General features: G+C 40.7%; 1 protein-coding gene across 2 annotated transcripts; it reads right to left on the bottom strand.

Moving 5' to 3' along the window:
- Positions 1 to 10402: 10402 nt before the first annotated feature.
- Positions 10403 to 19446, bottom strand: nr2f1a (nuclear receptor subfamily 2, group F, member 1a). 2 transcript variants are annotated; one of them, XM_048236161.1, is made up of 3 exons: positions 18182 to 19446; positions 16335 to 16859; positions 10403 to 13539 (listed from the first exon to the last, which is right to left on the bottom strand). In XM_048236161.1, the coding sequence occupies exons 1-3, from the start codon at positions 18609 to 18611 to the stop codon at positions 13265 to 13267; spliced, it is 1230 nt and encodes a 409-aa protein (XP_048092118.1). In that variant the 5' UTR covers positions 18612 to 19446; the 3' UTR covers positions 10403 to 13264. The 2 variants fall into 2 exon arrangements, with proteins under 2 accessions (XP_048092118.1, XP_048092117.1); XM_048236160.1 differs by having other exon boundaries at positions 16335 to 16862; positions 18182 to 19445.
- Positions 19447 to 25697: the final 6251 nt, after the last annotated feature.

Genomic DNA, 25697 nt, shown 5'->3' with positions numbered 1-25697 from the left:
CCACCCCCGTATAGTACCATGGACAGCGCTCTTCCTTGACCTTGAACTCGCCCTAGCCCTGCTATCAAATTACCCCTGTCGGAGCGCCAGTGGGAGACCGGTGTAAAATCTGAGAGGGAAAGAGAGCATTAAAACGAAAGACAGAGAGAGAGAGAGAGAGAGAGAGAGAGTATTGACACTAAATCCTAAATCTGCTTATCTGATAGTAGGTCATTCACATGGACTGAAATGTTAAACTATACAGTAAACTAGGCTATAGCCTATACATGTACAATATGTATATGGCCTGCATGGTTTTACCTCCCTCAGTCCCTCAGTATTGGGGAGACACACGTAACACCCTCAGCCCTCAAACACACTCGCAAGACCCCCCCCCCCCCCCTCCCGTCCTTACACATGCACACACACACACACACACACACACACACACACACACACACACACACACACACACACACACACACACTGTTCAACCAAATTCAACACAAAGTTGATTTGGGGAATCATTGAAAGTGTCTCATTTTTGTCGCTGGAACGGACTTGGGGCTGTGATGGAAAGGGGGGATTTGCTGGTGGGCTCGAGTTGTCTGATGAATCTCCACAGCTTTCAGACAGCTTGTTAATTAAAATCCCGGGAGATGAGCCTCAGAAGCCACCGTCCATATCAGAACACTGCTAACTATTCTGACAGACACGGAACCTAACAAGCGTGCTCGTCGGCAGCTTTGTATCCGCTCTCAATGGTCCCTCGCGCTCTCAATGGTGATAAAAAATAATTTGTTCGATCCCACAGCTGCGTTAAATATCTAATTTTCCACTTAACAAAAACTAAGCATTCACTGTATTTACTGTTAACTGTCAAGGAAAGGCACGTGGAATTTTATGAACTTTATGTTAGTCCTATAAAAATAGGCTACATGTATAAAATGGGATAATAATCACTAGCCTACCACACAATCGCCCTAACTGCTTTTTTATTAAGAAAAAAAAAAACATTTTATGGCATATCTGGCTTTTAGTGAAGATGGAGGTTACTTTGCTGTGACTTCATACAAAACGGTCATTTGAAAATAAAAAATAAAAAAACATCATTATTAAGTTCGTAGCGGACAGCGCAAATGTCTACTCTTTGTGATATATGTTCTCTAGTTTATTACCAAATAGGCTAACAGTATTGCATAAAAAAAGTATTTCACTTCTCGTAAAACAAATGGATGGAAAAAAATAGTTTTTATGTTTTCTAATAATAGGCCATGTTATTTACCCCAAGGTCTGTGCGTCTTATAGAATTCTTATTAGCATAAGTAGTCCCAGTATACGTTAAACAATAACCAAGATGAAACAACACAAAGTGGGTGGCTAAAACGGCAAATGATTAAGAATCTAGTATTTGAAATGGGCCACATCATGTGTCTGCTTTTGTCCAGTTTTGTTTTTTTCTCTCTTTTCCTTCTGCAGATAAAATTTGACACAGTCACTGTATTATGTGATGTGAATGCATGGGGATACAGACTCAAAGGCCAGCTTTGATTGAGGTCTTTTTCTGCCCAGGTGGAGGGTCTCTCAGCCAGGGCACCTGTGGTGAGCTACCATACAGGGTCCGACAGGGGGTGGCGTGAACTGCCTATAACGAAGCACTATTACGCCTCCAATGCAGCATATTTCCACGATAACATGGTTTATGATCCCATTATTAAAACAGTGTTCCCATGTCACCTGCGAGAAGGATGGAGCTGTAGGCTAACTATGGCTTCATAGCCTATGTGTTCGATTGCCTTTTTACCCCCTTTCAACTCAAATTATGGTCGAAAAGGACACTGTATAATGAAAAAGTGAATTGTCTGAATATATACAGCATTGTAGGCTACATTTAGGATTGTAAAACATAGTTTTAAATATTATCGTATTGATACTGTAGCCTACCATTTTCCATCTTGTGCATATAGTCTAATATTGATGTTTGTTCCATGAAGGTGTTTATTTCCTCAAAAAAGCTCCCTGTGTTTTGCCACTATGTAAGGTAAATTTTGCGTCTGATCACCTCAGATTGCCTCTTTGCTGTTAGGCTACCATTTAAAAAAACATCTTCAGATGTTCCCCACGTCTCCAACACATTTATCAACGTCACATACGGACATGCCCAGGCTTAGTGGAAGTGTAATAGCAGCAATATATCTCCAGACAACATACAGCATACAATACCGGTTTGATCGCATTAAAACTCACCCTTTCCATATTAGTCAAAAAACGCACATATCATCGCTTTAATAGACGAGGGGACAATAAACCTCTACAGTATATTGCACCATTTCCGTGGCATGTTCTTTTTCATTGACTCTTGAAGGAAGCAGACAAATACAAAGCAAACAATAATGTGATCTGTTTTCAAATGCTTATCATGATGATATCCTTAATCTCTCGGAGGAGAGCTATGCTATATTACCTGCAAAACCCAAATTGTTAAAACAACCGATAAATGCTCATGAATAGTATATGTCATTATATAAGACTGGAAGTTTAAGTGTGGGTGTTGTACATTACAAACTGCATTGATATACTGCATATTAAAATATCCAATCGATATCCTATAATGATTCATCAAGTGTAACGGTTTAAATGAAAACAAAGACATAGGCTATACTCTGTGTAGTGTTATTTTCATTCACAGGCACAGCGGGCTACTTGACATCGAAGCTGTATAAAAACATTATTTTTTTTTTTTTACATTTGGAAAAATCAACGAATTTCAATTCAACATTCTAAAACACGAAGCAAGAAAAAAAAAACATAATAAAAGAACTGTAGACTGCGAGGTTTACGTCAGACATGCTTGAACTGGGGACTGCTGGTGTCTCAGAGGGTCCCAGTACACAGAGCGCCATCTAGCAAACAAAAGTAGCAACAAACATCGACAGACAGCGGCTACTCCGTCTCCGTGTGCACTGCTCCACGAGAGCACCGAACAACCGTCTGGCAGAGGCTAGAGCTTCCCCAGCACAGTCCAACCCGGGCACATGGACATAGCCTTGGCGATTTACAGGAATAATATAGATGCCGTATGCTATAATCTCATGTTCTTTCTCTCTTTATTTTGCGAGGACCATGTTAGTGCATTGACACAGACAATAGCCCCATTCGATTTCAAATTCCAGTGAGACATAATGGCTTACATATGTCTACCTTTTGGATTTTACATGTGTTTTCTAATAACCAAGTGCATACGGAGGCGTTATCCATTCCATTTTATTACGTCATCAAGCTGATACAAGCACAATATAGCCTACAAACTGTTTTCAGATGGCTATCATTTGCCAGAACACTTGCGCATTATTCCTAAAATCTATTTGGCTCATAGTTTGAATCACCTCCAAATGTTTTAATGTCCCTGCAAATTAGCAAATGATAGAGCAAAGACGATGAGAAACTGACCATCATCCACTCTCCTCATCCCCCGACCCCGTAACCTATTTACCACACTAATGCAACAGTCGCCCCAAAGAGCTGATGCTTGTTCTAGTCCCTATGATCTAGTAGCCTACAATTCCAACAACTACGACAATTAAGAATCATAGATAGGTAAATATATACAAATAAATTAATCATAACAGCAGCCATCCTCATATTCAGACTCCTACTTAGTAGGCACTCCTCCTTTTTGAGTTTCTAAAATAAAGTATGTTACGAATCACGATACAAGTGCATAGTTATGTGATTTTTGATTAATGGATGAAAAGCTTGATTGAGACACGTTGCGATATTTCAAATAAGGGTCGAATCTCTCCGCGCACTGCACTGACCACAAAATAGTCCCCAGTGCCATAATGTTACATTGATTTCATTTGGCACCGCTCACTGTGCCCTCTGCCATAACTGACTAATCATATTGTGAGTGTTTTCCTCCCTTATTTACACATTAAAATACCTGGAATATTGGCAGTCATAGAACGCACTCAAAATTAAAATAGGCTATATGAAGCAAATAGGCTACATTTTGTGTGCCACCTGTGGTTGGTGTTGTAGTAAGTAACCAACATGCAATGAGCTGTCCTCTCACACTTGGTCGTAGTATATAGTGGAAAAGAAACCGGACCTTGGTCCTTGATGGTTTAAGGTAGACTCGCCTATATTCTCTTCACTCTCACTGCGCTATACAGGCACACCAAACAGATGCATGTGAAAGTGCATATTTCAGCAATAACGTAAGACTCGGCAGAAATTAAACCTCACGTTGAGATATGTTTAAAGAAACTATTAGATCTGACAACTTGATATGTTTGCCTACCGCTTAAATGCACATCTCTATGAAGTATGAATGAATGAAAAGCTTTACGCATAGTGAAAAAGAAAGAATTGCCATAATGTCCTCATGTAGTCATTTAATATTACACATACAACACAATTAAAAATACGAATTTCAGATGACATTAGGCTAATAGTATGTAATGGCTATATTGGTCTAGGAGCTCCCCCATCAGTGAAATCAGACTTTTTTGTTATTATGAACGTCCTGTGTTGGTAACACGCTGGCCTCGTTTTGTATCCCCCAGTGTCGTAGGGAGTGAAGATGTGATGGGACGCATTTGAAGTATGACGGGCTTTGTGGATGACTCCTTTTCATTCCACAAACACAAAAAGCTTCTCTGGCATTGCCAAACGCAACGCCCCCCGCCACCCTGATGTGAATGGGCGACTGACCTCTGCGACTTCGTCCACTCTTCGCCCAGTGTTGTCCAAAAAGCCTATATCCCCTTTCACCATATCGTACCCCTGCATCAACTAAAGAGGATCCCTGCTATTCTTTATTGATATCATCAACGAATGCAAATGGATTTTGACGAGAGGGGTTTGGGGGTAGGGATGGCAAGCACAAATATAAAGACAAAATTGCAAGCGTCGATAGTGGCATTGCTGCTAGTCATTCCTTCATTATGACAACCAGAGCCCACATTCCGGTTTCATACTGAGAAAAGACCTCCGAAAGACCGGGCCGGGCATTTGCCGTTCAGATTAAGCGCGCTCATGTCTGCCTCGCCTTTGAAGAGATGGGTCGGGTCATTCAGAGAGAAAAAGGGCATTTCGTGAACCCAGCGCTCGCCTCGCGCTCTCCCTCCTCTCTCCCCTCTCCCAACCCTTTCACCCTGTCCGCCTAGCCCCCACTCTATCGCACCCCACCCAGTATGCTCCGACCCCCATCGTTTAAGAACACACACACACACACACACACACACACACACACACGTGAATGCGCTCTTGCAAACCACGGTGCTGTCTTTCAAGCGATATACAAGGGAGATTAGTGATGTGGCTTCTTTAACGAGCAGAGAGGAGCCACTCTTACAATCAGAGTGGTGGTATGTAGGCCTCATAGTCTTAGCAACAACTCAACGAGCTTCTATGCGGAACGCTCCCATGGCTCGGCACACAAGATAAAACTGCAGCCTTGGTAGTCATCAAAGCAGTACTTTATGATGTCCCTTGTCTTTTGAAAGGAGAAGGCCTTTATTTCAGGGATATCTTTGCATATATAACCTCATTCGAACGATTATCCAGGTCAGCGACAGAAAATACTGTAGTAGCCTGTGACAAAATATTTTTGCAGGAACATTCATCCTGCATAGGCTATATTAATGGGTTACATGGTCTACCTCGCTATTATACCTCATATAATTATTGTTGCATTTATCAATGACCCCAGTCTCACCATTTGCTTTCACGAGACATGCATGTTTGCGAATGAATGGAGCAAACTCATCTTTCAAAAGCTAGAGTTACAGCCACCACAAGCTAGACACCCAGGAAGAAAAGAACAGAATACCGAAAGATCAGAGGAGCATAGCGAGGTTGGCGTTAGAATACGCTAGATAAAGCAACTGTCAGCACCAGCTCTCGTGGCAGGAATGAAAAATATCCCCCGACAAAACGGTTCAGTCATTTATTATGAGAGAAAATAGAGGCCATGCTGAGAAATTAGGCAAATAAAAACTAAATTAGGGCAATATTAACCACAGCATAATTCACTAAGGCTGTCACGCGTGTCTGCAACAAATCAGGGCTCACCAAAAGCCTGAATGGTTTATTTATGACTAGACAGACAGACAGACAGACAGACAGATAGATAGATAGATAGATAGATAGATAGATAGATAGATAGATACATAAATACATACATACATACATACATACATACATACACAGCCTACATATATGCATACATAGATAGATAGATAGATAGATAGATAGATAGATAGATAGATAGATAGATAGATAGATAGATAAATAAATAGATATATAAATGAATAAATAGATAGATGGATATATCCAAGATATACCCATACATTTGTTCACTGGGTCATTGGTAGATTTATCAATATCATTGACCTACACTTGGCCCGTCCTGTTAGGCCTACGTTGGTATATACGTTTATAAAACTTGTGCCCAAGTTGGGTGAATAGGTTAGACAAATGTAAAAATAAAGGATAACAGGTTAGACATGTAGCCTATAGAAACTTTTGAACAAAACATTTGGTATAATGTAGCCTATTTACAAATGTCTGATGAAATGAAATGCTTGGTTAAAATATATTTGATTAAATGAAATGTAAAATTCCATGCCTGTGATGTGAATATGTCCTAGCCAATGGCCTAAACTCATAAATACCAGAGAAAATACACATGAATTGTTTTTGAGTATGCTAATTGTGTGCAAGTAACAAATAGGAACTGATCTTTCTCAAATCAGAGTCGCAGCATGAAGTGGAGTTGCAGCAAAATGTTGCTGAGAAAAATTAGCTGGCTGAGGTGGAATGGTCGTGAACCATCTGTTGTGTGTTAAAAACTGAAGCTGTAAATACAGCCGAGTGGCAAAGGCACTTTAAGTTAGGCTTTGTAGCAACTAAGTTGCTTTATTTCCCATATGCTTCTAAATCCGACTACGTGGGTGTCTACTAAGACCCATTTGAAACTATAAATTAGCATATTAATTAAATAATTTGTGTTTGTGAGATCTCACGATAAGTTGACGTCACCGTGTTTACGATTTTTGAAGGGATTAGTTAAACTGCAGAATAGTTTTGGCGTATACACAACCTTGCATTTGTATCCTATTGGTGACTGACTGCCAAGATCCATTCTATGCTTGCTAATAAGCAACAGGTAACGTGTACTCGAATCTGACATATGCCAAATAAAAGAAAACATTTCATGTCTATTCAGACAAAAATAACTAATGTAGCCTTAAAAGCCAATTAAGTTAGGATAGATTGCTACAGAATGACCGCGAGTCAGAACCTGTCATATCCAATTGCACTTAACGCGTCCTCTACAAAATGGCTGGAAGAGGAACTAAAATAGACAGAATGAACAATTTTATATTTGAGAATTTGTTTCGAACAGCCCCGTCTCAGTTACCTCTTGTTTCACGCTTTCCCTTTCAAAGAAAACTTTGCTTTCCGATCCCCATGGGTCCCCTTTCCGGCAGCTTGATTTATTTCAGCAACACATACACAAACACAGAAAACTAGCTCTCTCCAGTTTAAATGCCACGTGTTGATTAATTTGTAGTTAATGACAGCCGGAGAAATACGCGCGGAGGCACATCCTCTTCTTTCTCCCTTTCCTCACACACATACTCTCTCTCTCTCTCTTTCACACACACACACACACACACACACACACACACACACACACACACACACACACACACACCGCCCTCCCCCTTTCCCTCGTCCCTCTGCTTCCCTCGTTCCCTTTCTGCTTATCCATTTTGCTTATACGCGGGCACACGCACGCGTTCACACTCACGCCGCACACGCATTGCCGACACGCACTCTAGCATAGCGTTTAGGGAGGACGAAATGCATGCAAAAAAAAATCTTACTTTGTGGTGGGGGTCTGTCAAAGGCTGGGTGCAATGTTGCAACTGCAGTGTCTTCCTTCTTCTCCGTCACGATTTCCTGTAGTAAGTCTTTTATGAGCCGAACATCTCGCTTTAATTAATATATTTCTGGGGTCTGTCCCATATACCCAAATGCTTTGAGTGAAGTGGAGTGCAGATTGAGACATATTGAGCCCCCTTTAAGGGGATCATTTCATGTGGGAGGCTGGACACAAAGTTTGGACTCGTGACTGGCATTCCGGAGAGACATGCATATTTTAAAACAACAAAGCGGGATAGAAACGGAGCTTGGGGTAGGAGGGAAAAAGCTTGGAAAGAAATCAGTAACTGATAAACAGCTGTCATTGTTGGACAAGTTTTGAACGCGTTTAATCATGTATTTTCAGAGAAGAAGAAGCCTGGCACCAGCTCCACAGTCAATAATAGAAAGAAAATATTTTTAGTGGGACTAGTTGTATGATTTGTGTTTTCAGTTGAAGAATGCCATTAATCTGTGATTTACGACCACTTTTAATATAGTTTAATATGTATACATTTCCTTTGCATTGCAGTGAGCTCGACACCCATGTTGGTGAACCAAGTTTACTAACTTTGCCTTCACAAACCAGCCAGTCATTCCTCTCCTGAGCATAATAGTAAAACAAATAATAATAATAATATATTATGATGAATAATACTAGAACATATTGGCTGAAATCTTCTGTTTCTGTCTTCAAATGAAGTTAGACTACAGTCCCTAAGTTAATTTTTATAAATACATAAATAAATAGCAATTAGGTTACATAGACATAGGCTAGTTTGATCTTTTAGGCTTCTTAGAAATGTAACATTATACATTATGCAGTTTGTTCGGGCTGCAAATCTGTAATGAAAACTATACCTTAATATAACGTGTATGAAAGGGACAGAGAGAGAGAGAGAAAGAGAGAGAGGGAGAGAGCGGCTGAGCATATAGGGTTGAGCTAGATATCTCTGTTAGTTGTCAGTGTTAGTCCATTGGTATGGAATGCTAATAAGAGAGACCCCCCACACACACACACACACTCACACACTCCCAGTCCCCTCCAAACACCGCCGTCGCGTTCCTTTTCCCTCTCAGAGCAAGGAGGATCGATAGCTGACCCAATGGTCTGGCCAGAGCTTTATTTATCTGGTCCAAGCAATGATATTATCAGCCTTGAACGTTATATACAGCAAACGTCTTCCTAAATCAACACAAAGGGATCGCTTACACAGCGGTCTGTGCCTTCTCGCCTCCCTCCCTCACATGCCTTGGACCGACCACACACACACGCACGCTCGCTTGCATACACACACACACACACATGCGCATTGGCGTCCCCTTATGCTAGACTCACAACTGGGGTTTTTTATGCCCCGTAGTGCTGGATTTGATCCATGGCTTAAACCTTCTTGGTGAGGGCTGTGGACGCAGAATTATGCCGTGATCACTGAGATTGTTAACAGCAATGTAGCGTCATCTTAGGTTGACTGCATATGGCCGCCCGTGCACAAAGCCAACACGTACATGGCGATTTCAAGTGACAGCACAATTTAGAAGGCATCTCATCACTGTACAGCTCTTGGCCTTGTCCCGTGGCAATAGAACAGATGATGTGATGAGGATTTTAAATGCATTTATACGTAACATGTCCATAGAAATCACATGCTGAATATATCATGTTAGATGTGTAGAAACAAACGAAATAGATAGATAGATAGATAGATAGATAGATAGATAGATAGATATATATATATATATAGATAGATAGATAGATAGATAGATAGATAGATAGATAGATAGTATTCGCACATGTCTTCTTGAACTTCAGTTTGAAGCATATATGGTTTTGATAGGCCTAATAGGCGCTCAGTCACAACAGGTAATAAATGTTGCTATGTGAACGCAACTGTGAGCGTGAGCAAACAAATAACCTCATGTTACGAGTCACTCACGTGTCGCTTGGTAAATGGAACAAGACAAAGGTGAATTGAGAATTATGCCCTGTTAAAGCAATGACATCACACTATACATAACCTCCCAATTCGCCAAACCACAGAAGTCCAGTTTAGTCTATTGTTGACTATTGCAATGATGGCCGTGGACAAATGTGCAAGTGCAACTGATAAAAAAGAAGGCATCAATGAACATATCTGACTCCTAACTCGAAAGCAACGACTATCCTACAGGGTTTTAAAAACCTAGGCTATTCTACAACTGGTAACGTGGTGAAACTGTCACCTTCAATTTATGATACGATATGCTAGGAGAGGCATGTTCTGGACAGAAAAGGCCTACAGTGCAAACACATATCACACTATAAATCCATTTGGGACAATAGGAGTTGGTTGAACAGCATGGGATAATTCCCATATGATTGCAAATTCTATATCTGACGGTCCATGTTCTGTTTCGACCCTTTTTCGTTCATTTGGTGAGCATCTGAATAAACTAAAATGCAACACTATTCAAGGTTAGAGCAAGAAATATCCGATACTTCTTTTAGTAGGTTGAAGTCATTATTCCAAGTCTTGGAAGTGTTTTAATATTATACTCAATAATATGGTCAAACAAGACATTGCATAATAAGTTTAAAAGATCAGACCCTTCAGATCCTCCAGCTGTGAAAAATACACAGCGTTTTGCTTTGCAAGACAAGGCAAAAGCACTGTGTCATTACATAGGCCTACATACAGACATCATCAGCTCAATTATTTATAAAGTATTCAGAAGAGTCAGAGGTGTACATCAACATGTGTTAGTACATTGATTGGATCATAAACTTTAGAATTTTGCCGAACTCAACACGCTTCAGATACACTAGCCTACTCCTGCGTCATTTTGCCGATGCAAAACTGTTGTGGTTGTTTGATATGCGTAATTAATGTGTATGCTTTGCTTAGCTTAGCTTAGCGATAATTGACTTTATTCTGAAAAAATCCATGAATTATATAGTTTGCATGCGTGGCTTGTGGCCTATATTAAATGCGTTTCGTTCTTTATTGTCTTAAACGAACAAATATCAGGCAACAGCACATCATCACAAAACAAAGAAATCAACTTTTATCAGAGGTATTCGAAAACCCATGTATGACACCATAGCCAAGTCAGTCTTAGCTCTAGGCTAAATTCCTGTAACTCTTCTCACACGGATGCAAGAATACAGCCGTTTGATGCATACAAGTGAAGTTAAAAGAAATAATATCAAGGTCTTAAATGTTGGGTGGCTAAAACATGTATCATCTCTACTTATGTTTGCTCTTTTCTCAAATGACACGACTGACCCATAAAGGCATGTAACCCTCCTGCTGTCAAAGTTCATCTCACTGGACCACACTTGCCACACAGCTATTAATAATAGGAAAGGGGGCGATGCCATCTCTCTCTCTCTTTCTCTCTCTTCCTTTCTCTCTCTCTCTCTCTCTCTCTCTCTCTCTCTCTCTCTCTCTCTCTCTCTCACACACACACACACATCGCGCAGGAAAGGGCGAGTCATTTTCCTTTCCAACACGACAGCTTATTTGTCAATGCTGTTACAACATTCAGCGTGTAAAAAGGGGAAGACGTTCGCATAAACTGGGAGTCCAAAGGAAGCGAACGGTATCCTGCTATTTCCTCCCTCTCATTTACGGCTATCCTCGCGCTGCTCCCTATTCAGCATACAATGCATCACATTTAGTGCTGCTATCGACCAGCTTACATGTAGCAGTATACATTTCCCAGATTGATCACGCATATAACTGCTGCCTTGCAGCTGCCGCAACACCCTTTTTACAACGTTACATGTGAAATGTTATCAATGCCCGATTTCTCAAGGGTTTCTTCTCTTATTTCTGGACCTATTTCCACACCTCGTCAAAGCATCATTCGGTGTCTCTGTTGAAAGGCAAAAACTGTCTGTATCGTATAGACTTACACTGATGCCTGGGATAATAGTAAACGAACATAAATGTAGTTTCGCCCACGATACCTTGCAACAAGCAGTGGCAACCGCCGCAGCGTTCTACCTATAGTATCTTATCATGATACACAATACACTGCAATAAGCAGGTAAGCATGAACGTAAAGGGCAGAGGCGTCTAAATGGGAAATCAAATATCTCCATTTGTAACATATGTGGTGTTTTCACATCTGAAGGACCACCCGAGGAAGTACAGTAATCTCACATCGCTCTCATTAAAGCCGACATCGGCGTAATTGTTTCCTATCAATGCATTGCAAAATGCTTTAAAGCCTTTGTTTTAATCAAATGAGCCTACGTGCATTTGATGACGATGAGGCAATTCAGCGTAATAAAAATCCAGCAGCCCCATAGGTTACCAGCGGATTATGATATGAACATGTGAACTGAAAGACCACCTGTATACTGTATCATGAAAGCATAAGGTAAACACAACACAATGACTCTTATCTTTTTTTTTTTTTACTTACACAGTCGCCAACACATCTATCAGCTAAACCCATGGCCAACCCACAAAGCCCTTAGCACCAGTCAGCAGTCATGAACCAAACAAATGAAAGGCGACACAAAATACAACTCAAGAAACAACAAACACATCAAGACGAAACAAACAAAATGTATTTTTGAAAATGATATATTAAAAGTGCTTTTTGATTTTCATGTAGTTCTTCTTTGAATGATGATTGACTCAACACACAAGCGCGCACGCACACACACACATGACCAAGAAAAAAAGTTTGATGGGCTTCCTCTCCATTAAAGTCCGTGAGGTCAGTTATCCGTCGAGTTTCATGTCCATTGCATGGTTGGAGGGGGATGTTCAACCATCAGTGATAATATTGTCATTGCGATTAGACGGTTTCTTATTTGTCTAAAATTTTCTTTATTTTATGTTTTAAATTCTCACTTCAATTTTAATTCTTGGAGAACATAGCTTCAACAACATATATCGCACTCATTATAAGAAGCAAAAGGTTATATCAAAAATCATTAGTATAGAATCACAGAAAACCTGGTTTAGAACCAGAAAAAAATACAAAACAGAGATACATAGACACAGGACATATCTTATAATTGCTTGGAAACATTACTTTCCCGCTAAGTCTTGATTCATTTTTACTGCGCATATGATGTTCTTCAATTTATTTGGGTGTATTTTTTACAAAAAAGGAAAATAAAGACTAGTATTTTACAAAATGAAGAGTGTTCTTGAAGATGGATGGGGATTTACATGGGCGTAAGTCCAGTTCTTTATTCTCTGTACATTACGTATTCCATCTCGGTCCCCGAAGACTTAAAAATGTGGTGTCTTCTAAGGTGATCAGAAACGATGTCCTATATATAGTCTTCTTGCACGACTTGATGGGTTTTGGTCCTTAGGTGTCTTTTCTCTCGCTCTCATTCGGATCATTGAATGGACATGTAAGGCCAGTTGAAGCTGCTCCCGGATAATAACATATCCCTGATGAGGGTTTCAATGGGAGTTTTACCTACCAAGCGGACGAAAAACAGCTGTTCAATTACCGAAGAGGAGACGGTGCGAAGAGAGGGCAACCGAAGCAAGAGCTTCCCAAAGCGGCTGGGCTGGTTCGGGTACTGACTTCTCACGTATTCCTCCAAGGCGCACTGAGATTTCTCTTGCAGGCTTTCAATGTGAGCCGCGTCTGACAGGCCACAGGCGTCTGCGCAGACAAAACAGAGGAGAGAAGGGCTTGGGTTATCATTCAGCATCAGTGTTACGTGTTATTGACAAAGTAAGATGAACATGGACTCAAACCAAACATGATGCATCACACTGCATAAGCGCATCTGTCATAAATAAACAACACAATGGGGCTTGCTTGCGATGGGGGTAACAAGAACATATTCCCTGCGTATAGCACATACTAAAGCATGTTCATAAATCACAGAAAACAAAGAATATCTAAAGAGGGAACGTGCTCTGTTTGCGTTTCGCATGCATGGGCCTTCACACACACACACACACAAACGTGCGCGCACACACACACACACACACACACACACACAGATACATACATACACACACACTGTATATGAACACACTGAGGTGTGCGGAAATGGTGGCGCTCACACTTTGCGACTCGGGGGATGGGCATAAGCAATTACAAACAGAGGGATTTGAAACAGTTATAATTGTCTTATGACCCAATTATCATCCTCATGCTAGCAAGCCATCTTATTCTCATCGACTCCGGCTAGACTCAGTGTTGACTGTTAAAACACGAAGGCATGGCCGCTTGAGGCAATTAAATGTCTTAGTGGGGGTTTAGACGACAGGCAAGCGAGACCTCAGAGCAGAAGTGAGCTTCAGTCACGCAAATTCTGCTTACACAGTTCCAAGCGTAACTAGGCCCTATATAGCCCATCCTTATTCCTTGAGAGGAATCGTTAAGATACATAAGAGTTGCAGTCATCAACACATATAAGACATTAACTGTGTATGACAAACGTAAGAGTAGCCTATATAATATTTTGAAAGCAAATATCTGATAATCGCCATTACACAGACGATAATGCAGGACGGACTACTGGACAATACTGGACAACCATGCTGATATGAGGGGCACTAATAGCCTACACCTCGAGTCACCTCATAATTTAAAAGAATCGAGGCTTGGTGGTGGTCAAATAATGTACTATTTTAGAATAGTAATGATTATATATGGAAAAGAAAAAAAAATATGTTTACATTTACACAAGGTAGGCCTACAATGTGCTCCGCTTGAATTGCTTGTTTTAGAGGGGGAGGGGGACAACGGCTCCCAGAATATTGTCACCAGAGGTCAACGCGCTGGCCTCATACTATTTAGCCTATATGCAACCAGTAAACAAATCCGCATCTAAAATGTCCTCATTTTGGTCGAACACGCACAACTCCTATTCACTGACCACTGACTAGTTCTCTGGTAGAGGCCATTGTAACTTTAATTTTGTATTTGGGTTAAAATGTCACCTGTCTTCCGAACAGAGATGTTATCATGTAGATTGTGCACATACATGATTTTAAACACGACTGGCAGCTATTTTGTTCAATTCTCGCCCTCTCTGGACTTTAGGCCTACATAGAGGGTCATTCCAAATTCCAGATTATTCTAATATTACAATGATCTTGTGAGTGGCTGACGTCATGTTGCTTCTTGGCCGAATAAAAACAAATAGATAATCTGAAAGCAAAACTGGAACATTAAGTTAACACCTACAAAAGACAGGTGAACAGTGGTGAGGACATGCATCTCGGAAGCATGTTACTCTGGGACAGGAAGGACAACGGAGAACGACATCTGTAGCCACCAGTCTCCCAGTTACAGATTGTTGTGTAGAATTTACAACAATTCTGAAATATTTAGCATAAAAGTGCCATGATGAAAATATTGTCAGCAGTCGGGAGTCCCACATAGGGTGCGTCACACAATAGAGGGGTAAAAAAGACTGCATTATTTGAAATAATTTCTCTGTACTTCTCTGTACTTTCTACTTGTATATGGACCATCAAACGTGTGTTTAATATAAAATAAAATAAAATATATAATATGGGGTTATATAATATAATGCAATATAATAGTAGCCTATATGTAAAGCCCAAGTGCTGATGCTGGTTATTATAATAATAACACACCTAATTAATTAATAAATAGGCTAGTGTTTGCTGGTAAATAAATCAAACGCAGCCCGGAAGTAAAATATGCAGACTATAGTGTATTGAATAAAAGGAACATCATCACATGCTCAGTTCAAGCCAGATTGAGATTTTGAGGCAATGGCATTTTCTCATTTTATTGACAATGCAAAGGAAATCCAACCTTGAGTCGGTTTATGATGATGTATGACTCAAAATTATAAGATCCGTGCAGACACAAGTTTGTCTGAGGGTATAGACACCTTCCATATTTTCAGATTTTATTATTTTAAGAATTTAAACCACTTTATGGACCATCAGTGAAAACATCTACTTTCGGTCATATTAAAGGGACATTAAGGTGGTAAGTGAAAATAATTTTGGTAGTGCAATTACATTTATTTCTGTGGAAAACATATAGTCACGTTCACGTGAAGGCACCCACCGTGTATGTGCATAATGACTGATCATAAAAATTGGTCTTTTTGTCTAGAGGTTTTCTGTTGGAATAATTTGGTTTTATAAAGTCGTTTCTAGCTAACTACATTTGAGAATTGATGATGAGAAGTCCATACACTTTCATTAAAATATAACTGCAAACAATGGCCACCAGTTCATCTTCTTCTCGAGTCTATTTAAGTTGGGTAATTTTAGTATTCTATGTCACTCTACAACCTTATAGCCATGCAACATATGGGCACGCCATGTAAGTACAACAAGCTGTTTTTACAACACAGAGCAGGAGTTAACACGAGCACTGCCTCGGCGAGATCACTAGCAGTAATATTCCCACCTCCCCCCACGAGCAGGCCTAATCCAAAGCAAAGGCTTCACACTCACCTGATGTGAAGAGCACTATTGCCTTGATACAGCTGTACTCTGCCGAGTCGACGTGTAGAGCCTTTAGCTTCTCGACCTGCTCCTGGAAGATTCGAATGTGATCCATGAAAGCCACGACCCGGTCCGCAGACATCGGCGAGGCATGGAGGCCAGCGGCGGCTAACAGTGGAGCCACGTGTAGGGGCATGGAGCACTGCGCCGCGTTAAGCACAAACAACTCGCTCCATGTCAGTCTGAGTAGGGACACCTGGTCGGTGATTTGCAGGTCTGGAAAGAAAGGGATGTTCCTTGCCCATTCCACGGCACTGAAGAGCAGGCGAGCCGCTAGCTCGCAGATATTCTCGATTCCCATGATATTATTGGGCTGCATGCACTGGCTGCCATATCGGGACGTGGGGTAAGGCTCGGCCCGAAGCAGTAATGAGATGTATCCGGAGAGATAGCAATGACCGTTCAGGGGATCCCCGTTGGTTAGCGCGTACTGGCCTGGGTTCGGTTGGGTTGGAGGCATTCGTCCTCGCTGAACCGCTGACGAAAAGAAAGAAAGGGAGAGGAAATGTACAGCCACAATCTCAAACACAGTCCGTGGAAAGACTCTAGGCTAGCGAATTTACTATGTTGCACATTTCATATAATGTTTTTCAAAAGTAAAGATTAGTACTCTGAACATATCCACATTAAAAAAAGAAGTACTTAATAGTATAAATATAAATGGGCCATAATGCTGCTGAACTGTTTACCTTTTATTTATGGACGTAAATGAGGCTGGACACACACACACACACACACACACACACACACACCGAGGCTCTCTCACATTGGAAATATTTCCTCCATTGTAAATGAAAATAAAGCCCATTATCAGTGATAATCTATGTGTGAGATAATTGTGTGAGTAAAATACATTTTAAACTATGCATAATGCACTACCGCACTGACTTGTTTTTGTGTTTTCTACGACATTTATCACAGGAGCATTTCCATGTAATATCAATGCAATTTGGTACAAGGCTAAGTCGTATGATACAGCATGGGAAAGACCAGAGAGATTAAGAGTGTGAGCTCTACATTTATATTTCATAGTTACTTACATAACGGTGGAATAGACCTAACTCGTGCCACACTGACACACTGTGGGGTTACAACAGTGAAAATGTATATTACAAAATGCTGCATCCATTTTAGCGCAACCAGTGGGTCGAAGTGAAAAAATAATGTGTCATATTCGCCGTCCACATATCTCAAGTTGTTTTGTATTGTTCTCAAGTGAGGGGGTTTGTAGGGTGGACAACTAGGCCCTCTTTATGGCGACATTAGAGAGTGAAAATGTGCTTAGCACACCTCGAATGAACCGCCTCTGTCCGTGCTTTCCACTTTCTAGGACATGGTAAAGGGGCAAGGTGGAGGCTATTCAAACACATGCACACACTCTTTTTAAGTACATGTTTATGCTCTCTCTCTCTCTCTCTCACACACACACACACACACACACACACACACACACACACCCTCACACACACACACACACACACACACACGTCCAGAGCTCATATAGTGTCTCATCTACTTTTATCTAAGCGGCGCATTTGCAATGGTTTCGTGGAGGCTAAAATCCACTAGTTGGTAATTAAAACCCCTGAACAAAATGCTGTGCTTATCCTTTTGCCGAGTCTTGCTTTCCCTCTGCACTGCACTACCCAAGCCTTCCCGCACAGATTCTGACGCGCACAAAACCATTGTATAACTGCTATAGGCACAAACCATATGCACAACATTGCATATAGGTATAGGCTACAGCATGATATCTTAATCGTGTATTGTCGTATATAAAAGAAGTATATATTCACCTTCCCGGCGCATTCCCACTTTCAAGCATTTCTTGAGCCGACAGTATTGGCACTGATTTCGATGGTGCTGGTCAATGGGACAGTTTCTGTTGGCACGACATGTATATGTTAAGTTCCTTCGGACACTCCTCTTGAAGAAACTTTTGCATCCCTCGCAGGTGAATTGGCCATAGTGCTTGCCACTCGATTTGTCCCCGCAAACAACACATTCTATATGCTGTTGTCCAGAATTCTGGGTCTGCCCTTTCTCGCCAGCAGTCCCCGGTGTTGAAGGGGGTCCTGGCTGACTGGGGGTCTGCGGAGTGTGCGGTGCTGCTGACGCCGCCTGCTGTTGCTCTCTTGCCGGCTGAGCTGCTGGATTGGGGCCGCTCGGAGGTCCTCCGGCCACGTCTTCCTGCGGATCTCGCCAGACGCTAACTACCATTGCCATATCTCGGGCCCGAAAAGTGCTTTCAAGCGAACTGGTCGCTCGGATATTAGAGCTGGTAAAAGGGAAAGGGTAAACGCACGACACTGTAAAGTCAATTCGGAGGAACCAATCTCACAGAGAAAAGTAGAAGCAGCGAGCGATCAATATATTCAAAAACAAGAAGCAATAGACAGGCACCCGATCAGGATATGCAAGTGTCGGGAGGCCAGTTCCAGGGGAAATTGCAGTCAGCCATTCGGGAAACCAATCTTGTAGAAATAAAGCGACCCAGACGCAGTAAAATCAGTTCGTTGGTAATAGCTTTCAGGAAGGCAGGAAATCTTCACAATGTCAACGAAATAAAAATAAATGCTCCCGGACGGAGACACGATCCAAAGTGCTGTGTGAAATTAATTCCGTGCTGTTTCTTCTTCTGCTCCTTTCTCCGTCTTCGCGGCTGAAGAGGAGGAAAAACTGAAGAGCGGGATTCTCTATCTATGATCATGAATAAAGCTCATCTGGACCCGCAAAAAACAACACCGCCAGAGTGGATGTGTAGTTTCACCTCCCCGGCAGGACCGGAGCGCGGATAAAAGGAAAAAACAACAACTAATAGAATATGCAAGAAGCAGAGACCCAAAAATGAATGCGTTTCAACGGGAAGACCAGCGGAGCAATGTTTCCGAAGCAGAGATCTGCGCGAATGTCTGTATATAGTGAACTTTGACACTACTATTGAAACTGACACGTTTCTATGGAGATCGCTGCGCCTTATATGGTGCTCGTGTCAAGGAGCCAAGAGAGGGGCTGCTGGCAACTGATAATCAAAGGCGACTGACTGGTCAGAACCCTGCATTGAGGGGGGAGAGAGAAAATGGGAGGCTAAGGTTAGCCAAGCCTCTTTCACTCCATTGGTTAGCGTCCTCGTTCCTTGCTACCTACGACTGGGGGCTCTGACAAGCACAATTTACATTGAGCTCGCCCTGCACTGCTATTTAATTTGAAACCTGATTAGTATGGGCCGTCTATTGTCACAAAAAGAGGAAGAAACCCCGATTAGAATAGTCGCAAAGCGGGGTAAAAGCCGGGACAAAGCCAAGCGCGCATGAAATAAATAAACGTCCGCGGTGAAAGGTCTCACGGAGACCGATTAAAGTTTGAGATGCTTTGTTTCACGCCGCTGTCATGATTGCAAGCCCTTAATTCGCGCATTATCTTATTTTGAACGTACCACTCACGTAGGCTACGCTATATTTTGGAGCACAGAGTGCGTGGAGGCAATACTTTTTGATTGTTGATGTTGATTTATCTTTATCGTATATAGATAACGGTCATTGTGTGGCAAATTATGGAAAATATGCGAGTGCACTACCGCCTACTAGCTGTTTTATCTGTCTGGATGCGACAGCAATGATAGCGAATCCCTCAGACTCGTCTATGAATAACCGGACTAATTCAGTGGACCGGGCATTTAAGATATGTACAAATGGTTTCTATATACTCTTTGTTTAGATTCTTATTTATTCGAAACCATGCCTTGTCCTTTAAATATTCTGCGGGCATCCAGTATTTTCTGTTTTAATGCTGTAGCCGGGGCTCAAACAGAAATGTCTGGATCGGGCTGCCACCTAGCGTACAGTAGACAATTACATGGACAGAGAACTGCATATTGTTGTAATAGGCCTGCGTTTTTAAGGTACTGTAACGGTATTTACAGTAATGATCAGAACCTAATTTGGCATAATTGTGTAAGCAGAGCATGCACATCAGAACTGTGGCGTGTTATGGCTTTATTATAGCCTATATTAAACAATCAATGGTTTTATTTTGTAGAAGCATCATGAAGTCATGAAAATGTTGATCTGGAACTCAAGTCCATTCCTCGGAAGTTCATACATTCTCTTTTACTAGCCTGCTTATATTTCTTTATTACAAAGATCACTTGTTTTTGTATCAAGTCAAGTAGACTATGGCGCTTCCACATACTATGTAGGCAACATACATGTAGACCATTTTTAGAAGGCGATAAACGTTTTGGCATAAGTTTGTTTGTGGCTTGATACATTCATTAAGTAAATGCATTTGAACTTATCTCTTTACTTGCCTCCTTGAAAATATCGTTTTCATGTAGACCAATGTGTTTGGAACTATTTAACGGTGCCTCTCCTCCAGTTCTCTCGCGATCGCGATAGCCTACACATAGTGGCGGTCATGTCTCCTGTTCTTTGAAAAGGTGAAACGAATAAGATTAAAGTGGACAAAGAGAAAGTTCTGTAAGTGTAACATCAAGATTTTACTCCACAGACTCAGCGGCGAGCGAGAAGGAGAGAGAGAGAGGCACACCAGCGAATGGGAGACCAGGGAGAAAGCCAACCAAGAGAACAGCGCAAGAGGGGAGGGAAAGTGGACACTAGGACACGAAGGGAGAGAGTGCTCCGCGCCGGCTCTCAACCTTGCATGGACAATGTATTCCTTCAGCGCGACTGATATCCGTAAGGCAAGTATTTTACTTATTTGACATACTAGCGATAGAAGTTAATACAAAACTGTTTTAGGATAAATTCCTCATTCTTTTTGTTTATGTGTGTATGAGTTCACACTCTTAAGAAAGCTTCAAAACTAGGCTTGTAACAGCTACTCTTAAGCGTCCAGTTGTAAGATTACTTTACAAAAGATAATGAATAATACATAGATAAAATAAATGAACGACAACGTCGCATATAAAACAGCTTTGCAATTGAAAGCTGCGGTGTGTAGACTGTTTAAATCAGTTCAACTGAACTTGAATAGCGCAGCGTAGACAGGCTTTCCTGGCGTAAGCCCCTCACCTGCACTAGCGTGTTTGTTGTTTGATCACATAATGAAAAGATCGATAGCAACCTGTTTGTCTAAGAGATAATGTCAACGGATTAAAACAACAATTATACCAGAGAGGCAGTGACAGAGTGACTGAGTGAGTCGCGAGACTTTGCAAAGCACGCAAAACATAATTCTGAAAATGTCACCCCTATGGTAAACTCATAAATATGTTCCCCCATTGACAGCAATTAAGCAGTTAGGTTTACGTAGGCCTAATGCTTACTGAAGCCCACATTCTTGCATACAATCCACATTCTTAACAACTTGCCACCAGTGTAGTATGCTATTTAGAAAAAAAGGAAAACATTCAAAACATATCTTAGACATCTGTCTGTAGTCTATAATATGGTAGAACACTTATAATGATAGAAAGAATTGCCGTATTGCCATGATAGAAAGAATTGCCTTATTTTATTTCAGCTGTATATAAACTGATGACAATAAAAAAAACATCAAAGATTATCTTCTCTTGATGAAATATTTTGTAATATATTTAGTATATACATAGTAATTTAGGAAATTTTATTTTTCAATGCTGTCCTTAGATAGCAGTAAATATAATGAAGGCTATATTTACATATAATGGCCACGTATATATTTTTTAAATAATTAAAATCAACTGTGTGAATGTCAAGTCAGGTAACTATTTGCTCTAGTTTTTTTTTTTTAATCAAGAGATGTCATGTATTGATTTAATTTCACACACACAGCATAGCTTACACTCAGAGATAAACAATAATAACTCGCTCTGGTGCGCATGGGTTTTTTTTTCCGGCGAAGATCTGAAAACGTCCTGGGGTGCCTGGAGAGGCACGTTCACTCACACAGGGCCAACCCAGAGAAACCATAAAACAGCGAGACACCCTACGTGTCAGCCTTGAGCATCCCCTCTACAGAGGAGTTGCACTGAATGAGTAGCATTCACTTTAAATTGACGAATTGATATGTAGGTTAATCTTTTATATTTTCTTCATTAGGGTAGTCCCCATATGTTACCATTTTAAATGCAATGGCTTTGTTGACTCCTGACTAAATGTGGCATATTAAAATTAAACTATTGATACAATTCTCATTGCATAGCAAAATAGTAAGGAAGAGTGTGCATTCACAGTCAGGTGAGAAATAACCTAATTTGAGTTGATTACTGAAAATAATATAAATGTCATATCACAGCAGTTTTTAAATATCAGTCAGCATTGTATTCATTCAATTTCTGATACATAGTCTATATGTTGCGAATAGGAAATATTCAGAATATGGTTAATAATATGGTTAAAATATGGTTAAAAATGTGCACATGCAATTTTAACAAAAAACAACAAACTGGGGATTATCTGATTAGCCCTATATTAGCTGCCTACGTCTCATTTAAAGAACCTGGCACAACTTTTCAAGCCCATTCTAAACGTGTGATGATAAATGGATTCAGCATTAGGCCTATTCTCTAGATGTGGCCAATGGCCATCTCAGGGCCATATGCTTGGTACTGCATATATAAAACTTAGTAGTCGCTATGCTCATATACTGTATGCATCCATGCAAAATATAGGTGTGTGTGTGTGTTTGCGTGCATGTATATATTCCCTGGGTCAACTGGTGCAGCACATTTTTCTGCGCCTCTTAAAACACACATTCTGCGGTCCTTGAATGTGTTGGATTGTTATGGGCCCCCTCGCTTTGAGTAGTTGCGAGTTGAAAGGGTCGAGAAGGGGGCTTTTGTTCCGTCTGATCCCTAACTATTTTGGGGCCTGGGTTGGTGTGAAAAGGACGAGAGGTCACTTGAAATCGCCTTTTATCCGCTCCCGATTTCTCTATGGATCACCAACTTCCAAAAGACATAATCTGATCAGGCTTAATGGGCGAGGTATTCCTCAGAAATAACGAAAATATATCTAAACCGCGGCACTTAATATTTTTGGTAGCAATTGCAATGTGTCAGTAGCGCTGATAGAGAATTTCTAATGTTACAGGCTAAACCCGTATACAGACACGGCGAAGCCTAGGCCACACACGCGCGCCGGCATTTAGTGATCTATTAAGACTTGGACATCACATGTAACATAATGAGTATGGTTACCGCCAAGCCATGGAGACAAGTGTGACGGCTGGGACCTAACCAATATTCATGGGTCACATTTACGCCGACCTACCGGTGTGAGAATCAAGTCTGAGAAAATATTTCAGTTTATTTTCTGGAACATAAACAGTTAACAACTGACCATTTGAATGACAGTAGTGTTTTTGTATGGTACAGCATCTTAAGTTGCCTGAAACTAGACACTGTAAATTCACATTCGAATCGGCATAATTAATTTGATGTATTTAAAGTAAAGTTAGGTAGACCAAAGTAGAAAGGGTAACATGCGCTCTTTCTCTCTCTCTCTCTCTCTCTCTCACACACACACACACACACTCTCTCTCTCTCTCTCTCTCACACACACACACACACACACACACACACACTTTCTCTCTCTCTCTCTCTCTCTCTCTCTTTCTCTTTCTCTTAGTGGAAGTGGTCGCGCGCCCGCGCGCATTTGTGTGTGTGTGTTATATACTTAAACTCAGTCCACAAACCAATATCATATCATCACGTTTTAAGACAGGGACCATAACTGCAGACAATATAACTGAAATGGCCACTCCAATTAGCTTGTGGTTGAGTATAGGGAGAGGGAATATCAGTCGTTTAAGAGGTAACGGCTTTATTGCTTACAAAACCAACATCTAGAGCATGTGTGTTAATTACTTCTTGGACAATCTTGGACACAGAGATAGTAAACCCATTAACACTTTACACAAGGTCTTGCTATTTCGGAGTCCACCTTAACGCTTCTGCATGACATACAAATGGCAAAAACAGGGCTAACCAAGAACTTTTCCCTGGTATCAGCAGATCTTGGATATCAATCCAACTTAAATAGAAGGTAGACGATATAGCTGAGAAGTTACAATGGGACCATCCATGGCAAATCTACTGTGAAATAATGACAGACTTATGTGGCCGTTTAGGGAGAGGCGGAAAATGTAAATAAATCATCTTAGTCATTGTACTAATATCCAGACGATTTTTTAAGTCGATAAATTAAGCAATACATTATGAACTTTGAGGAGTTGGAAGCGTTTTTGTTATTTGCTACAGATTTTAGAAGTGACCTTAGACAAGCTAGCCTAAGTATTTTTTTTTCCAAACGTCTGACCTCTATTGAAATTAAAAGGTAGATTAGAGATGCAGTGATAGAGATCGACAGACGGTCACACACACAGGGAGCGAGAGCAATCTAGCGAGCGAGAGAGAGAGAGAGAGAGAGAGAGAGGGGGCAAAAGTAGGCTTACACAGCACAGGTGAAATGACCGTCATTTGCACACAAGATCATGTACTATGGCATGGGCGGACTCACCTGCAGTAACCTATCCACAATGGTCCCTAAAACTAACAAACACAGCTGGCGCTTAATTGGGATTTTTCATTCAGTTCAGTATGAATGTAAGGAAATGGACGGTCAAAATATGGAAAATCTGGTGAAATAAAGAGACGTCAAATAATAACAATAATACTAATACTACTAATTATATTCATAATAACATAATAATAATAACAATAATAATAATAATAATAATAATAATAATAATAATAATAATAATAATAATACTTGATGAATAAAATAATATTAAATGCAAATTCTTTTTTTTTAAAGACCTCACTGTGGATACTCACTCATTTACCCATTCTGAATCCACAGGAAAACACATCTCTGGTATTGTTCTTTATTTAATTATACATTATTTAACTTATTATATTCTTGTTCTTATCCTGTATTGAGTGTGGTGGGTGCTACGGCTGTGCATGCTCTTGTATGACATTGTTGTACTGATTTATATTTTGCCCTAACGGTCCTTCCATTGATGTAACCTGCCAGTGCATACAAAAACACGCTTTTACCTAAAATTACACCATCAAGTGTATGTAAAGCATTGCATGTATTGATATCAAAATAAGCTATTTATGTGTCTATGTGTATGTTCACTTGTCTGCTTTGTGGAATTTCCAGCCATCCTCTGTAGGTTAAGACACAATGGTCAGAGTGTGACTGGCCTCCACTGTAGGGTCACTTAGTCCTTGATTCAGCAAAATGAAAACCAGTAGTCCTGGATTGATTATAGGGTGACCCACAGTAGCCAAAACCTGTTTAAAATGCAATCTAACCATATGATTGTGACCTCTTTTTACCTCTCTCATGAATCATTATT

Source organism: Alosa alosa, chromosome 24 (assembly GCF_017589495.1).
Source record: "Alosa alosa isolate M-15738 ecotype Scorff River chromosome 24, AALO_Geno_1.1, whole genome shotgun sequence".
NCBI classification, from domain to species: domain Eukaryota; kingdom Metazoa; phylum Chordata; class Actinopteri; order Clupeiformes; family Clupeidae; genus Alosa; species Alosa alosa.
The sequence above is the reverse complement of the archived record's forward strand: the minus strand, read 5'-3'. Positions and strand labels throughout refer to the sequence as shown.

What these genes read in the sequence shown, in the direction of transcription:
- nr2f1a (XM_048236160.1), bottom strand. Translation starts at nt 18,611, where the DNA reads ATGGCAATGGTAGTTAGCGTCTGGCGAGATCCGCAGGAAGACGTGGCC. An exon ending in AGTGGGAATGCGCCGGGAAG is followed by an intron (nt 16,863 to 18,181) that starts GTGAATATATAC and finishes TCTTTTCGTCAG; the next exon opens with CGGTTCAGCGAGGACGAATG. An exon ending in AATAGTGCTCTTCACATCAG is followed by an intron (nt 13,540 to 16,334) that starts GTGAGTGTGAAG and finishes TTGTCTGCGCAG; the next exon opens with ACGCCTGTGGCCTGTCAGAC.